This window comes from Pseudophryne corroboree, chromosome 8 (assembly GCF_028390025.1).
Source record: "Pseudophryne corroboree isolate aPseCor3 chromosome 8, aPseCor3.hap2, whole genome shotgun sequence".
Taxonomy (NCBI): Eukaryota; Metazoa; Chordata; class Amphibia; order Anura; family Myobatrachidae; genus Pseudophryne; species Pseudophryne corroboree.
In genome coordinates this window covers 188,371,141-188,390,307 of record NC_086451.1, presented here as the reverse complement: position 1 = coordinate 188,390,307, position 19,167 = coordinate 188,371,141, and the positions used below count along the sequence as shown (strand labels likewise).

Below are 19,167 nucleotides of genomic sequence, written 5' to 3'. Positions count from 1 at the left end.
ATTTTTATTAATACATAATCCCATCAGCATAGATGTCCTAGCACTCACACTTGCACCTTAGAAGGCATTCCAAGAGTGATGTCAGCTGTCAAAGATCACCTCATCACTTCCAGGGGTCAGCAGCAGCAATTTTGTTGACCATTCCAACACCTGCAGCTGTCATTTTCAACAGCTGCAGGTGGTGATGCCCACAGACCAAAGCAGGGACAGAGTTGTCCTTGGCTGTGGTGGGTGCCGGCTCCGGAGTGCGCAGGCGATCTCATGTCAGTAGCGATCTCCCGTGCATGCACAGAGGAGCCGACCGGGCAGGGAGACACAGCGTGCTAGCACTGAGCTGACGAGCTGTGTGCTCAGGGGGACATCGCTACTTCCGCAGACTAGATGTTTATACATCGTCGATGTTCCTTCCTGCTTCGCCTCAATGTGTACCACTATAATACAACACTGATATACAATGGGTAAATGTAAGTCAAAGCAGTTGTGACTGAATGATATTAGAAATACCGTATATAGTGGAATCACTGTCTTAGATGTCCTTACATTGGGGAGGTGGTTGATAGACAGTTACGAAGTTGGCAGTGAATAGGTCGAAACTATAGGGTCGACAGTCAAAATGTTGACAGTTAAAAGGTCGACAGTCAAAAGGTAGCCATGGTCAAACTGTCAACGTTTTCAAAAGGTCGACAGCCAACAGGGTCAAAATATTGACATGAAAAATGTCAACACATGTATGGTTGACACATGTTTTTCGGGTTTTGCATGTTTCTACAACATTTGCTGCATTTACTATCCATGTCACAAACTATCAACCTCAGTAACCTTGTGTCGAGCGGAGCGAGCCGAGCCTGAAGTGCGTCAAGTGAAGTGAGCCAGCGAAAGGACACATTTCACAAATTTGGGTGAATTATGTTTAAAAACACAAAATTACATAAGAACTGATTTCTTTTGTGTCAAATTTTTGACCCTACCGAGCGTTTGATGGTCAACCTTTTGATTGTTGACCTAATAACTGTCGACCTTTATAACATCTATCTTCTGCATCACACCTCTTCCATTGAAGAACTGATCACCTTATACCTCTGTTGCTTTCCACTCATGCCTCCCCCTGTGATCCCACAAGCTAGCCTGGAAGTCTGAACTTGGAACTGGAGGCAACGTGCTCTAAAATCTGACCATGCCTCATTCTCCATTTGTGTTAGGATAAAAGAGAATGTCTACAAATTGATATATGTAGCTGGTATTCTGTGCCATCTCGCCTTAAAACATATCACTCCAACATCATTTAGAGGCTAGAGAAGTAGAGCATCCGAACTGAATGCACCTTTCTCCATATTTGGCGGCTTGAACTAAGCTCTCAAATCTCTGACAAGATGTCAGTAATTTCATTTTCACTCCTTTCATGTCTGTTTCCCTGGTTCTCGAGTTTTATCTTGTTCCACTAGAAATCCCGTTGATTACCTGACACCAGAATAAAATTAGAACAACAAAATTGTCTACTCAGCAACCTGCCACACGCAAGGGCATCACGGAGCTTGGTGAAGGGAGCATGGCCTTATAGGACCTTGTGGCCCATTTTCATCACTCCTGGGGTCCTGGAGATGCTGGGCTGTCCCTGGAGACTGTCTGCAGTGCCAACTTCTACACTGTGACATGAGTCATAATGTTACGGTGCACTACCTAGCTCCTGTCACTGATGAGGAGCTTGCATTTTGGTGTCACTCCTTGGTGTGTGACAGTCAGGAGCATCTCGCATCCCCAGCACGCCCATAGTGACATCACTACCAAATAGCAACTGATTTAAAAAAAAATCTGACTCCACATTCATTCCAAATGATTATAAATAGAATATAGTATTTCCCTTATGTGGAATATAATTTATAACCAGTATAGTATACTTAACAATTCTTGTAAATGATTTGATAAAGTTTGAAACACATGCTCTTGCTACATTTTTCCAGCTCACCTTTTGTATGATCCTAGGAAAATCCATCCCTTCCCTTAGAAACTACCCCTCTGGTGCTCCCTCCCTTCTCTCCCTTCCACCTAATACAGTATGTCTTTCTCCTTCTATCTCTTTTTCCTCCTATATTTTCCATACAGTTAGCCACACTGTCCCTTCTCAACTCTTGATTTACTCGTTTGATTTGATTTTAGAAAGACTCTGTAGAAAATGCTTCCATTGTTATATATAGCTTTCTTTGGTTTGCTCATTGACCTTTCCAACAAACAAACAAAAAATACTGCATGATTTTTGTTAAGCAATGGAAGATCTAATGTTTATTTACTTTCATATTCCAGGAGAAGCAGGTACTCTACCGGATGTAGGCCAGAGGTCATGGACGGTAACATTACCCACTCATGAACCAGGTAAATTCTTTAAAAAAGAAAAGGGAATTGGGGTTACTTCGTATCACAGTATAAATTAGGAATACCTTATAGTGGGATGTAGTTAATATCCCGGTGGTCAGAATACCAACGCCGGGATCCCGACTGCCGAGAGTGCAGACAGCTCGCAAGGGCTATTCCCTCTTGTGGGTGTCCACGACACCCATAGAGTGGGAATAGAACCTGTGGTGAGTGCAGCGAGCCACTGAGCCCGCAATGGACTTTCTAGCGCTCACCCCACTGCCGTCATTCTGACGGCTGGAATCCTGGTGTCAGTATACTGACCTATGGGATACCGGCCACTGGGACTATATCCTTAACCCTTATAGCAACCAATTCAACTTTTCATTTAAATTTTTTAATCAGGGTTTGATAAAAAATAAATAGCTGATTAGTTACTATGAAGATCATTTATCAGATGCAAAATGGCCACACCACCACCTAAAATACTCTGTAAAAGGCCTGTGTCTCAATTTGTGCAGAGTAGCCTAGAATTTTGCCCAGGCGCATGGGTTTGCAAAGCAAGGTGTTAGCCTTTGCATATCAGCAGATGCCTGTATCATTTGAATTGTGGAATTTGGCAGAAACAAAGCTTTCCTTTCCAAGCACAGAGTACTTTTGCAGACCAGTACAAAAATAATACTTCCGTTTTCAGAGCAAAATTATTAAAAACAGATAACAATGTTAAGAGGAGATTGGATAGTGTACATTTACTAAGAGGTATTTTACACCTTCCTGTTGAAGTTTGGAATAGTAGTAGTATTATAGGGGATACAAGGAAATATTTAATAGGATGACTGGCTCGAAAGATGTTAGACTTTTTGCACCATGTGCCTCTTCTAGATAGTGAGACTGTCTCCTGAGAGACCATTTAGGAACACTGCATTTAAAATGCTTTGGAAATTATTTTTTTTGTTCCTGTATGTTGTTAATATACTGTATAAAATGGTGTGAAAATTAGGTTTAAATGTACATAAATATAATGAGGTTTATTGCTGGACACAACTGTGGCAAATGAACAGGCTTCAAATAAACAATAAAGAGCAATTACGTGAACATTTTTAAATACACATTATCTTACGATAAATGCAATTCAATATACATAAGTGTATTCGCATGAGGATATTCCAGACAGGGCTGGTGCAAGGCCTCTCTGCACCCTAGGCAAAGCTTCAGCCTAGTGCCCCATACCACCACCAGCTATCAGAGGGGAGATGCAGGTGCCCACTAGGAGGTCAGGGGTGAATTGCATCATTATGCATATACAGAGAAAAGGGACAACACTCAAGGACTTTTAAAGTGAGAAGTATATTGTAAACAAAGTCACAAAATGTTCACTTTCAAATCCTTGAGTGACAACCATTCTATCTGCTTATGTATACACGCTAGCTGGTATGTTAGGCATTGTGTAGGTCACTGAGGCCAATTTCACATTATTGCTGAGTGCAGGGATAAAATCTCCTATACAATTGCCCAGAGCTGTGACTTTGTGCCTGTGTATATAACGCTGGGTGTGGCTAGGAGCTCTCATTGGGTTAGCAGCAGGTCTATCACATCCAGTCCACAGTTGATTGGGCGAGAAACGCCCTTCCACACAGGTTACTTCCAATGGGAGGCTCTGCCTGTTGGCTGCTTTGTGTTCCCAGAGCAGGATTAGCAATGGGACTGATGGAGCTGCAGCTCCAGGCTCACACCCCAAAATAGGCCCACTGCATCTGCAGCAACATAACCTCCAACAATTTACACATAAAAATGGTTACAAAATCGAAAAAGGGGCATGGCCACAGGTACAGTGGTGTGACCACTGCCCTTTTCCTATACTTTCAATGGAAGTTTGAAGAGCCAAAAATCGGTACAGACCATACAATAAATAAATAAATAAATAAATAAAGTACTGTACCTGCCAAAATAGTACAGCTGGAGGGTATGCCACTGCATCTGCAGCAAGTCTCTGCACTGTAGATAGGGGAAAAAAATATAGTTTTACTGCAGCGCCCTATGTCCTGCGGTAACGTGCGGTGAGGTCTTTGGCTTGGGAGGCACTTGGACACTCTATCCCTCCCCCCCTTCCCAAGTGTATGTGTATTTATATACAGTATATTTATATCTCCTATATATTCTCCCAGATATGTCACTCTGACTGTGTGGCTAACGCTGGGGGTAGGGGGGGGGGAGTCACAGCAATGGGCGGAGACAGCATCTGCAGGGAGATACAGCAGTGCCAGCAGCAAACACAGTCAGAGTGAGATGGCTGGCAGATCACACCCACTCCCCAGGCCAAGGGACGCAAACTCATCTACCCCCCCGAGGACGGAACTCTCACCAGTGCGCAACCTCTTCTGCATCTCCGATTGACCTGCGCTTCCCTTTGCTAACAGCCCACATAGTTTCCGCAACTCCCGATCTACCTCCTCAGCACCGCGGCCACTTTCATCTCTGCGGCGCATGCGCATATCATCCAAGATGACGTCATGCGCACATAGGTCTGTGAGGCACCAGAGGGAGGGAGGTTGGGCGAGATGCACATGCATCAGCAACACTGCACAGCTCACAGTGACTACAGCTGAAGGGAGCTGCAAAAGGAGAATATACCGGATCTGGAAGCAAGGACCTGCGCTGGTCGGTAGGACAATAACTATTTCACCAGCATAAAAAGGTTATTGCATCCCATCCTATGGATGCCAGACTCATCAAGTTACTGTTGCCAAAGTCTCAAACATCTGATTCACCTATTAACCATAAAGCACACTATTTGACTGTCCACACCCTGCTGCAGCTATTACCCATCTACAGCACCACACCCACCCCTCCGCCACCCTCAACACATCACTCACCAGAGCCTCCCACCCACACACCCCTTCCCCACCCACAGCACCTGCACCTCACACACTCTCACACCTGACCCTCCACGAAACACCATCCTCAAACAAATCCCCCGCCCCATCCACAACAAACACCCACCCACTCCCAATGTCTCCTGACCCCCTACCCCGGCCGCCACACAAACTTAATCAACCTAATATCCACACCTCCTACAGGTCCACTAGCCCACCCACTATAACACCCCACCCGCCCATTCAACACCCGCAGCACCACACTTGCCCCTCCACCAACCAAGGTAACACTATACTCACCCGGAAGCCCCACCACTGCCTGCACCTAGGCCTACCACCCACCCCACTCCCACCTTGGACACATCACCTACCAATACCCTCCCCCATCCACACAACCACTCCAGGTGGCCCTCCCCCAATCATGCCACCTCCCGCCACCCTCCCCATACCCCTGTTCACCACTACTGCAAATTCCACAAACACCCACCACATGACCCCTCCCACATCCCCCACCCCTCAGGCTGCAGCATATACAAACACCCTCCCCCATACATGTTCTAACCCGCACCACACCATTCACCATCCCTATCACATCAGGAACCCCCTTCCCCTCCACAGACCCCTAGCTCCCCTCACTCCACCAACCCCAGTACCTCCCCCTCCCTACACATGCCCACCCCACCGTCCCAAAACTTACAATGTACATACTCCATTCCTACACCACACTCACCTGCACCTCCACCATCCGCTGAACACCATCTAAACCCACCTCTCCGCCACCTACACCTACCTCACACACATCTCCGACCCCGCATCCCACACACAGCCAACCCTCCTACTTCTACATCATGTACATATCCCATTTGCAAAACCACCTTTAGAAATCCATCACCCACCACACTACACACCATCCCTACCCGCTAACAACTACCTAAATCAGACACTGAATCAATGTAAAAGGTGACAGTGCTGTGCAGTGTGTTGCAGTGTCACTGACACTGCACAGCACTCTCACCTTTTACATTGATTCAGCAACTCAGTCAGTTGTGCCAGCCAGTCACTATTGTTAGCGCCGGTGTCCCAACGCACCACATTACAGAGAAGCAGACGCACTAAATAAACGACAGCTCCCAGCAGCCCTTAGCGCTGGAGCATTCCGGCGCTAAGGGCTCCTGGGAGCTGTAGTTTATTGAGTGCATCTTCTTCCATATAATGCAGCACGTTGGGACACCGGCGCTAACAATAGTGGCTGCTGTGCGAGTCTCTGGTAGAGCCACTGTCAAAGGGAGGACAGCAGCTTAGCTGCTTCCAGGAGGATAAGCAGGAGAAGCATTATCCACCCCTGCCCCATTCTCAGTACCTCCGGGCCCCATCCGCAGCCCCCCTCCACCACCCGCAGTGGCTCTGGACCCCCAGCACTCGCCCACCCGTGGCACCACTGCTCCCGCCCCTCCCCCACCTGTGGTACCCCTGCAACTACTCCTCCCCCACTCACGGTGGTTCGGGTCCCCCACCCACGCACCTGCCCCTCCCCCGGCACCACCACACCAGCTCCTCCCCCACCAGTGACACCCTTGCAAATGCTCCTCCCCACCCACGGCACCCTTCCCCATCTGCATCTCCCCCGCACCCACCACTCTCCCAACCACAGCACCTACTAGGTCATTCACCAGGCCCTGCGTGCGCTGTTCACGCCATTGCAAGGGGCTATGACCCCTTAACCATTGCATGCCCCTTGTCCGTGCAATATTTAACCACTCATACAATTATGATTGGAGGTAATACTCCATAAAATAAAAATATTGCACACCGCAAGGGCGTACAAGGGTTAAGGGGGTGTAGCCCATTCCGACAGTGTGAAGAGCGCCCATAGGGCGCAATGAATCACCTAGTGTGTATATTTAAATATATGGGGCTAAATCCCTGAAAACATTTGGAATAAAGAACTTTTATTGAAATCTTTGTATCCAGTTTGCTGAGTGCCGCTGTGGACATATAGTGAGAGAAGGGCGGCATTAATGAGTCAGTTCTGTAATCCGATGTTTCGGTGTTGCCATCTTTATCAAGAACATGTTCTCAATAAAGGTGGCAACACCGAAACGTCAAATTACAGAACTGACTCAGTAGTTGTCATTCTTGCTGTATGAAGACCTGTGAGTGCCACCTTTCACTCACTGTATGTATATACATACATATCAGAGCCAGATTTATACACAGTGAATGAGCCCAACAGTTTATGTCGGCAGTATACACAGGTGCAGCAGTATACTGCTGGAAATTTGGTGAGTTTTGATCAGAGATATGCGGTAAAAGGTACTGATTCACCTGTCCTAGACTTTTTACTCCAGATTTTTGACTATCAAAAATGATTAGAATAATACAAAGAAAATATTTATAATATATTCTTTGTATTTTTCATATACTTTATATATATATGGTCAAAAGTCTGACTTATACTGGAGTATGACATGAAAGGCTCTGCCTCACCGCATTTCACTGCATCTAGTGTGGATATTACATACATACAGTATATACACACATTATATTTGTATGATTTAATGGCGGCCAGGATGCCGGCCGCCAGTATACTGACAACGGCTTATTGGCCGCCAGTATGCTAGCAGAGGGGCAAGCGCAAAAAATACCAAGAGTGGGAATAGCCCCCTCTGGCTGTTGGAATTTGGGATTCTGGAGTTGGTATCCTGACAGCCTTGATACAGACAGTTGGCAAATTAACTGCATCCCGTATATTTGTATGCTCTTTTTTGTGTTCCACCCCCCCCCTTACCCATCTGTAAGATCATTACTGACCCGCTCCTCCATATGTCCTGTATTGTGCCCCAGTGCCTATTTTTTCCTTATTATGCTGTTTATAAGTGCAATCCACCCATTGGGCTGTAAGATCTCTACTGTCTGTGGTCCTGCAGAAACCTCCATGGGTTAATTACCTAAAAGTTGTTTCCTAATTTTCCCTCATCATTGGCATGGTTTCTATTACAGACGACAGCAGGAATACAGCGACACTGCGGGTGCAGACATGCAGTCAGATGCTGCTTGCTGCTGGAGAGCTGGGATCCAGGGGCCCGAAGGAGGTTTATCAGGGCTATGAGGAGTGGCCATAGGGGTGTCCCTTGGGATCCATAATTACATTGGCCTGACGACACGTGTATAATTACACATGTCAGCATGGAGGAATCGCTGAGGCACTATGTGGTACAGCCTGGTAGTGGCGGCTGCACCTAATTAGACCCGCAGCAGCAGCCAGCACAGTGTAAAAGAAGGAGGTTGCATACAGAGACATTCTTTATTTTTTATGCTAGATGAAGTCAGTGGCGCCCTCGAGGGGCTGGCACCCAGAGCCGGCCCTAACCAATATGGTACCCTAGGCAAGATTTTGGCTGGTGCCCCTTAGCACCGCCGCTAGTTCTGCAGGAGATGCCTGGCATGAGTCAGCTGGCAGCTCTGCTAACGCCGGGCGCCTTTTGTTTATGAAAATGCATCATATTATTTGCATTACTATGTGTCTAGGATGCACAAGCAGCTTCTTCTGATTAAAATGAAATGCAGCATGCCTATATTCTGTGTGCAACTGCGGCTGTATCTGCATACATTACAGTGATTTCCAGGAATACACTGTAACGTATAATTTCGTATGCAGATACAGCCGCAGTCACACACAGAATATAGGCATGCCGCATATCATTTTAATCAGCAGAAGCTGCTGGGGCCCCTAAGCATACCAAATGCCCTAGGCATTTGCCTAGTTTGCCTATGCCTAAGGCCGGCTCTGCTGGCACCCCTAGTCAGCCACCTAAAGCTGCCTTAATGGTAGAGCCAGCCCTCGTTCCAGCATATAAACACTTTAAGCAGTAAAGTCAATACCCCATACATCATCATCATCATCTTGAACAAATTGTCTCTCTTTCAAAAAAAAAAAAAAAACACATTAAAAATTGTGCCCCAATATTGTACTTCTCCTTAAGCAAATTTTCAGCCTCTTGGTAGCGGTAATTTCAAGCGATTTCAAGCACTATGATTGGTGGGGATGGTGATACTGCAAATGTAGGAGACATATGTTTCACCTATGTTTAAATTCTAGTGTAAACAAATGTTCTGAGATGATAATATCAGCACAAATACCTTTGCTAATACAGTAAATAAAATAAAAATTATAGCCCCGCTCCTCCCCACCCCCAAATAAAGGAGTAGCCCTCACCAATGCTATAGCCTGTGCTGATTTCCTCTAAAGCAACACAGCTAGGCCAATCACACTAATGAGAAACTTACTAATCTACAGTTTGTTTGGTGGTTTCAAATTTCCAGTGTATTTAGCCTCCAGTCATCTAGACTTTCTATTCAGAAAGCTGTCTGGTAAGCAGAAGACGAAGAGGCACATTACATTTATTTTGTGGTTAGTCACATGCCTCCCAAGAGTCCCAACCATCCTATCTGCAAGACAATGCCACTTTTCTGGCACTGTGCTGCTGTCCCACCCATGGGCAGCAGTGTTCTGTTGGCAGTTAGGAGGTTAGGGGACACTCTGGTACCCTGGTGAATATGTGCTGCGCGGTATCAGTGTAGTACCTGGAGGAGGCTGGGGTCAGCCCAGCAGCTGGAGGAGTTCTGGGCTTGCCTCCAACATGCTAGAAATGCATTAACATGGCAAGACGCATACCCATACCCCATAAATGTCATACCAGGGTGTTGCCTAGCAGGCATAAAGCCACACCACCTTGTCACACGCGCACACTGAAAGTCCCGCTGGGCAGAAACTAAATATTGGGAGGTATGCAATCATTATATGGTGCTCTACAGTATATAGTGTGCCATGGTTGAGACTAGTGATGAGCGAGGTTCGGTTTTACTCGGTTTTACTCGGTTTTACTCGGTTCTCAAAACGGCATCTTATTGGCTATCCAAAACACGTGACATCCGTGAGCCAATAAGATGCCGTTTTGAGAACCGAGTAAAACCGAGTAAAACCGAATCCGCTCATCACTAGTTGAGACTTGGATCGTCAGAGACTGTGAGGGAAATATAGTTAAGCCTTCTAAAGAGTGGAGAAGTGGAGAAGTTGCGCATATAAACCAATCAGCTTCCAGCTAGCAGTTATGGAGTACAGTCTATAAAATCATTGGTAGAAGCTGATTGGTTGCCACAGGCAAATTCTCCACTCCATAGAAGGTTTGATACTTTTCACCCCAAATGTGATTACTGCATCTGCACAATGTCATATCATAATTCCAGAGGGTGCCCTTATTATTTAGGGCATTACTTTACAACGAACAGCTATACAAATGTAATTGCTTACATTGGATAATAAGGCGGCTTAGATATGATATAATTAAAAAATTAATCTAAGCCAATACAAATTCCTGTCCAATAAGCTTTTCATACCTGGGAATGTAAATATATGACATCCACTTTGAAAAAATTATGCAAAGAAAGGGTAGCCAGACTGAACCCAACTTCACCTAGCAACATGATGATGGTCAACTTATTATATAAATATTATTGGGTGGCTGATACAGGAAATGAATCTGATTCTTGATAAGGAAATATGTTTTTGCCATATTGAACCTTAATTGGCAGAGGTTATGGGGGTGGGGGTCTATTTAGCCGTCCTCTGCAACAGATTCTTTAGTTTGGGGGAGAAGTACAATATCAAACCTTCTAATGAAGAGAAGTGAATAAATGCCCATAGCAACCAATCAGAATGTCACACTCTGGAACTGCATCATGTGACTTACCTTTGGGTGCCTGTCCTGTGGGGCAGGTTTTCCTTTTGCACTTATGTTGGGGAGCTGATACATGGATGTCGCCATGTTGGGTGTCAGCTGACTACATCTCCTCCAGTCAGAGTGCTCCTTGTCTCAGCTGACTCTGGCAAACAATCTGCTATCTTCAGCTCCTATACAATTCCTTCCAGTACTCCAACATACTACCAAAGCAAAAAAACACATTGCTAATTCCTGGCTTGGCATTGAGCCTGCAGATCCTAGTTCTCTACAGTGCCTATGTATTGCTAGGTTTCCTCCCTGCAAGTCTTTCAAGCAATGGATTTCTCCAGAGTTCCCTGTGCACCTAATCATCAAGTTTCAGTAATTCAATCTACTGTATAGATTTTACCTGCTGTCTGCCTCCCAGCTCAGTGCAGGACTCAGCTGCACTGCACTGATCACAGAACTCTTCAGTTTGTTCAAGCTCTCAGCCTGCTGAAAACTGCTTTAGAAATCTGAAGCCTTGTTTACAGTCTCTATTTTACTCTGCTCTCGCTCTCTCTCTCCTGTTTGCACATAAGTGACAGGATGTTATGGCGCCCAAGATGGTCAGAGGTGTTGGATGCCAGCCGATGGCATGGTTTTGCCTTGTAAGTTTTTGCCCATTTAAGAAAAGTCTGAGCTCAGCTGGCAACCCGCACCTCCGGCAATCTCGGACTTCATTACATCCCACTGCACATGTGAACCTCACCTAAACTCTCCAGAGAATTTTGTATGCTAAATTCAAGTAATACAGAGGTCATAGCATACTGTACCTGTTATGATCAGTTGCTTCCTGCTCTTGAATAGTGTGATCTTTGTTCTCCTGCACTGTTCCTGGATCCCCATGTGAGTTAAACTCTTTGTCCTGCAAGCATGTTTACTATCTGCTCATGTGCAAGTTCAAGTCTACTACTGTATATTTTAGAGATGAGCGGGTTCGGTTTCTCTGAATCCGAACCCGCCAGAACTTCATGTTTTTTTTCACGGGTCCGAGCGACTCGGATCTTCCCGCCTTGCTCGGTTAACCCGAGCGCGCCCGAACGTCATCATGACGCTGTCGGATTCTCGCGAGGCTCGGATTCTATCGCGAGACTCGGATTCTATATAAGGAGCCGCGTGTCGCCGCCATTTTCACACGTGCATTGAGATTGATAGGGAGAGGACGTGGCTGGCGTCCTCTCCGTTTAGAATAGATTAGAGAGACACTTGATTTACTAATTTTGGGGAGCATTAGGAGTACTCAGTACAGTGCAGAGTTTTGCTGATAGAGACCACCAGTTTTATTTATAATCCGTTCTCTGCCTGAAAAAAGCGATACACAGCACACAGTGACTCAGTCACATACCATATCTGTGTGCACTGCTCAGGCTCAGGCCAGTGTGCTGCATCATCTATTATCTATATATAATATTATATATATCTGTCTGACTGCTCAGCTCACACAGCTTATAATTGTGGGGGAGACTGGGGAGCACTACTGCAGTGCCAGTTATAGGTTATAGCAGGAGCCAGGAGTACATAATATATTATATAGTGAGTGACCACCAGACACACAGTGCAGTTTATTTAATATATCCGTTCTCTGCCTGAAAAAAGCGATACACACAGTGACTCAGTCAGTCACATACCATATCTGTGTGCACTGCTCAGGCTCAGGCCAGTGTGCTGCATCATCTATATATATTATATTATATATCTGTCTGACTGCTCAGCTCACACAGCTTATAATTGTGGGGGAGACTGGGGAGCACTACTGCAGTGCCAGTTATAGGTTATAGCAGGAGCCAGGAGTACATAATATTATATTAAAACAGTGCACACTTTTGCTGCAGGAGTGCCACTGCCAGTGTGACTAGTGACCAGTGACCTGACCACCAGTATATATAATACTAGTAGTAGTATACTATCTCTTTATCAACCAGTCTATATTAGCAGCAGACACAGTACAGTGCGGTAGTTCACGGCTGTGGCTACCTCTGTGTCGGCACTCGGCAGCCCGTCCATAATTGTATATACCACCTAACCGTGGTTTTTTTTTCTTTCTTTATACATACATACTAGTTACGAGTATACTATCTCTTTATCAACCAGTCTATATTAGCAGCAGACACAGTACAGTGCGGTAGTTCACGGCTGTGGCTACCTCTGTGTCGGCACTCGGCAGCCCGTCCATAATTGTATATACCACCTAACCGTGTTTTTTTTTTCTTTCTTTATACATACATACTAGTTACGAGTATACTATCTCTTTATCAACCAGTCTATATATTAGCAGCAGACACAGTACAGTGCGGTAGTTCACGGCTGTGGCTACCTCTGTGTCGGCACTCGGCAGCCCGTCCATAATTGTATATACCACCTAACCGTGGTTTTTTTTTCTTTCTTTATACATACATACTAGTTACGAGTATACTATCTCTTTATCAACCAGTCTATATATTAGCAGCAGACACAGTACAGTGCGGTAGTTCACGGCTGTGGCTACCTCTGTGTCGGCACTCGGCAGCCCGTCCATAATTGTATATACCACCTAACCGTGGTTTTTTTTTCTTTCTTTATACATACATACTAGTTACGAGTATACTATCTCTTTATCAACCAGTCTATATATTAGCAGCAGACACAGTACAGTGCGGTAGTTCACGGCTGTGGCTACCTCTGTGTCGGCACTCGGCAGCCCGTCCATAATTGTATATACCACCTAACCGTGGTTTTTTTTTCTTTCTTTATACATACATACTAGTTACGAGTATACTATCTCTTTATCAACCAGTCTATATATTAGCAGCAGACACAGTACAGTGCGGTAGTTCACGGCTGTGGCTACCTCTGTGTCGGCACTCGGCAGCCCGTCCATAATTGTATATACCACCTAACCGTGGTTTTTTTTTCTTTCTTTATACATACATACTAGTTACGAGTATACTATCTCTTTATCAACCAGTCTATATATTAGCAGCAGACACAGTACAGTGCGGTAGTTCACGGCTGTGGCTACCTCTGTGTCGGCACTCGGCAGCCCGTCCATAATTGTATATACCACCTAACCGTGGTTTTTTTTTCTTTCTTTATACATACATACTAGTTACGAGTATACTATCTCTTTATCAACCAGTCTATATATTAGCAGCAGACACAGTACAGTGCGGTAGTTCATGGCTGTGGCTACCTCTGTGTCGGCACTCGGCAGCCCGTCCATAATTGTATATACCACCTAACCGTGGTTTTTTTTTCTTTCTTTATACATACATACTAGTAACGAGTATACTATCTCTTTATCAACCAGTCTATATATTAGCAGCAGACACAGTACAGTGCGGTAGTTCACGGCTGTGGCTACCTCTGTGTCGGCACTCGGCAGCCCGTCCATAATTGTATACTAGTATCCAATCCATCCATCTCCATTGTTTACCTGAGGTGCCTTTTAGTTGTGCCTATTAAAATATGGAGAACAAAAATGTTGAGGTTCCAAAATTAGGGAAAGATCAAGATCCACTTCCACCTCGTGCTGAAGCTGCTGCCACTAGTCATGGCCGAGACGATGAAATGCCAGCAACGTCGTCTGCCAAGGCCGATGCCCAATGGCATAGTACAGAGCATGTCAAAACCAAAACACCAAATATCAGTAAAAAAAGGACTCCAAAACCTAAAATAAAATTGTCGGAGGAGAAGCGTAAACTTGCCAATATGCCATTTACCACACGGAGTGGCAAGGAACGGCTGAGGCCCTGGCCTATGTTCATGGCTAGTGGTTCAGCTTCACATGAGGATGGAAGCACTCAGCCTCTCGCTAGAAAACTGAAAAGACTCAAGCTGGCAAAAGCACCGCAAAGAACTGTGCGTTCTTTGAAATCCCAAATCCACAAGGAGAGTCCAATTGTGTCGGTTGCGATGCCTGACCTTCCCAACACTGGACGTGAAGAGCATGCGCCTTCCACCATTTGCATGCCCCCTGCAAGTGCTGGAAGGAGCACCCGCAGTCCAGTTCCTGATAGTCAGATTGAAGATGTCAGTGTTGAAGTACACCAGGATGAGGAGGATATGGGTGTTGCTGGCGCTGGGGAGGAAATTGACCAGGAGGATTCTGATGGTGAGGTGGTTTGTTTAAGTCAGGCACCCGGGGAGACACCTGTTGTCCGTGGGAGGAATATGGCCGTTGACATGCCAGGTGAAAATACCAAAAAAATCAGCTCTTCGGTGTGGAGGTATTTCACCAGAAATGCGGACAACAGGTGTCAAGCCGTGTGTTCCCTTTGTCAAGCTGTAATAAGTAGGGGTAAGGACGTTAACCACCTCAGAACATCCTCCCTTATACGTCACCTGCAGCGCATTCATAATAAGTCAGTGACAAGTTCAAAAACTTTGGGTGACAGCGGAAGCAGTCCACTGACCAGTAAATCCCTTCCTCTTGTAACCAAGCTCACGCAAACCACCCCACCAACTCCCTCAGTGTCAATTTCCTCCTTCCCCAGGAATGCCAATAGTCCTGCAGGCCATGTCACTGGCAATTCTGACGAGTCCTCTCCTGCCTGGGATTCCTCCGATGCATCCTTGCGTGTAACGCCTACTGCTGCTGGCGCTGCTGTTGTTGCCGCTGGGAGTCGATGGTCATCCCAGAGGGGAAGTCGTAAGCCCACTTGTACTACTTCCACCAAGCAATTGACTGTTCAACAGTCCTTTGCGAGGAAGATGAAATATCACAGCAGTCATCCTACTGCAAAGCGGATAACTGAGTCCTTGACAACTATGTTGGTGTTAGACGTGCGTCCGGTATCCGCCGTTAGTTCACAGGGAACTAGACAATTTATTGGGGCAGTGTGCCCCCGTTACCAAATACCATCTAGGTTCCACTTCTCTAGGCAGGCGATACCGAGAATGTACACGGACGTCAGAAAAAGACTCACCAGTGTCCTAAAAAATGCAGTTGTACCCAATGTCCACTTAACCACGGACATGTGGACAAGTGGAGCAGGGCAGGGTCAGGACTATATGACTGTGACAGCCCACTGGGTAGATGTATGGACTCCCGCCGCAAGAACAGCAGCGGCGGCACCAGTAGCAGCATCTCGCAAACGCCAACTCTTTCCTAGGCAGGCTACGCTTTGTATCACCGCTTTCCAGAATACGCACACAGCTGAAAACCTCTTACGGCAACTGAGGAAGATCATCGCGGAATGGCTTACCCCAATTGGACTCTCCTGTGGATTTGTGGCATCGGACAACGCCAGCAATATTGTGTGTGCATTAAATATGGGCAAATTCCAGCACGTCCCATGTTTTGCACATACCTTGAATTTGGTGGTGCAGAATTTTTTAAAAAACGACAGGGGCGTGCAAGAGATGCTGTCGGTGGCCAGAAAAATTGCGGGACACTTTCGGCGTACAGGCACCACGTACAGAAGACTGGAGCACCACCAAAAACTACTGAACCTGCCCTGCCATCATCTGAAGCAAGAAGTGGTAACGAGGTGGAATTCAACCCTCTATATGCTTCAGAGGTTGGAGGAGCAGCAAAAGGCCATTCAAGCCTATACAATTGAGCACGATATAGTAGGTGGAATGCACCTGTCTCAAGTGCAGTGGAGAATGATTTCAACGTTGTGCAAGGTTCTGATGCCCTTTGAACTTGCCACACGTGAAGTCAGTTCAGACACTGCCAGCCTGAGTCAGGTCATTCCCCTCATCAGGCTTTTGCAGAAGAAGCTGGAGGCATTGAAGAAGGAGCTAAAAGGGAGCGATTCCGCTAGGCATGTGGGACTTGTGGATGCAGCCCTTAATTCGCTTAACAAGGATTCACGGGTGGTCAATCTGTTGAAATCAGAGCACTACATTTTGGCCACCGTGCTCGATCCTAGATTTAAAGCCTACCTTGGATCTCTCTTTCCGGCAGACACAGGTCTGCTGGGGTTGAAAGACCTGCTGGTGACAAAATTGTCAAGTCAAGCGGAACGCGACCTGTCAACATCTCCTCCTTCACATTCTCCCGCAACTGGGGGTGCGAGGAAAAGGCTCAGAATTCCGAGCCCACCCGCTGGCGGTGATGCAGGGCAGTCTGGAGCGACTGCTGATGCTGACATCTGGTCCGGACTGAAGGACCTGACAACGATTACGGACATGTCGTCTACTGTCACTGCATATGATTCTCTCAACATTGATAGAATGGTGGAGGATTATATGAGTGACCGCATCCAAGTAGGCACGTCACACAGTCCGTACTTATACTGGCAGGAAAAAGAGGCAATTTGGAGGCCCTTGCACAAACTGGCTTTATTCTACCTAAGTTGCCCTCCCACAAGTGTGTACTCCGAAAGAGTGTTTAGTGCCGCCGCTCACCTTGTCAGCAATCGGCGTACGAGGTTACATCCAGAAAATGTGGAGAAGATGATGTTCATTAAAATGAATTATAATCAATTCCTCCGCGGAGACATTGACCAGCAGCAATTGCCTCCACAAAGTACACAGGGAGCTGAGATGGTGGATTCCAGTGGGGACGAATTGATAATCTATGAGGAGGGGGATGTACACGGTGATATATCGGAGGGTGAAGATGAGGTGGACATCTTGCCTCTGTAGAGCCAGTTTGTGCAAGGAGAGATTAATTGCTTCTTTTTTGGGGGGGGTCCAAACCAACCCATCATATCAGTCACAGTCGTGTGGCAGACCCTGTCACTGAAATGATGGGTTGGTTAAAGTGTGCATGTCCTGTTTTGTTTATACAACATAAGGGTGGGTGGGAGGGCCCAAGGACAATTCCATCTTGCACCTCTTTTTTCTTTTCTTTTTCTTTGCATCATGTGCTGATTGGGGAGGGTTTTTTGGAAGGGACATCCTGCGTGACACTGCAGTGCCACTCCTAGATGGGCCCGGTGTTTGTGTCGGCCACTAGGGTCGCTAATCTTACTCACACAGTCAGCTACCTCATTGCGCCTCTTTTTTTCTTTGCGTCATGTGCTGTTTGGGGAGGGTTTTTTGGAAGGGACATCCTGCGTGACACTGCAGTGCCACTCCTAGATGGGCCCGGTGTTTGTGTCGGCCACTAGGGTCGCTAATCTTACTCACACAGCTACCTCATTGCGCCTCTTTTTTTCTTTGCGTCATGTGCTGTTTGGGGAGGGTTTTTTGGAAGGGACATCCTGCGTGACACTGCAGTGCCACTCCTAGATGGGCCCGGTGTTTGTGTCGGCCACTAGGGTCGCTTATCTTACTCACACAGCGACCTCGGTGCAAATTTTAGGACTAAAAATAATATTGTGAGGTGTGAGGTATTCAGAATAGACTGAAAATGAGTGTAAATTATGGTTTTTGAGGTTAATAATACTTTGGGATCAAAATGACCCCCAAATTCTATGATTTAAGCTGTTTTTTAGTGTTTTTGGAAAAAAACACCCGAATCCAAAGCACACCCGAATCCGACAAAAATAATTCGGTGAGGTTTTGCCAAAACGCGTTCGAACCCAAAACACGGCCGCGGAACCGAACCCAAAACCAAAACACAAAACCCGAAAAATTTCAGGCGCTCATCTCTAGTATATTTATTCCAAGGACATCATCATCATCATCATAATACTGTGCAGTTATTTCTCTGATATCTGCTGTACTCTCCTGTAGCAGGCACACATTATTGTGTGTGCATATTGTCAGCCTTCTTCAGTTTAAGCACAACATATACAGTCTTCAAGTATCCTAGTCCAAACATGACTCACAGCATTACTGATTCTATCCTGCATGGTCCTACATCCAGTCCATCATCTAGCCTGATATTAAGTCCATCATCCAGTTTCAGTCCAATCTTTAGTTTATACCAACTCCTGTACAAGGAAACCCAGTCGGAGGGCAGCGACCTGCGTACTGGACAAAGCAAAGCTAAAAACTCCTTGCAGAGGTCCCTGCTGACCACCACCAACATATTAGACCCTGTGCCTCTGTAATCAATTCCCTTAGTATGGGTAAATGTCCATCCCACCATCTGGGAATCATGACACAGATTCTCTCTTTTACTTAGTACATTCTGGAAAATGATACATAAAACAAGATTGGATACTATGGGCAACTTACCACTTGTCCTCTTTAGAAGGTTTATACATGATAAAAGGTTGTACTAAATAGACTTTAACTTTGTGTTAAACTTTATCATCACACTGATAGTGTGAATTTACGTTTCAAATAACACCTGATGTTTGTCTTGT

General features: G+C 45.9%; 1 protein-coding gene across 2 annotated transcripts in view; it reads left to right on the top strand.

Annotated features, from left to right (window-relative positions):
• Nucleotides 1–19,167, top strand: part of LOC134948788 (BTB/POZ domain-containing protein KCTD12-like) — a 453,664-nt gene that overhangs the window by 432,438 nt on the left and 2,059 nt on the right. For both annotated transcript variants that reach the window (XM_063937011.1, XM_063937012.1), the window contains exon 3: nt 2,299–2,367. In XM_063937011.1, coding sequence (XP_063793081.1) covers nt 2,299–2,367 — 69 coding nt within the window. The remainder of the gene's footprint in view (nt 1–2,298; nt 2,368–19,167) is intronic.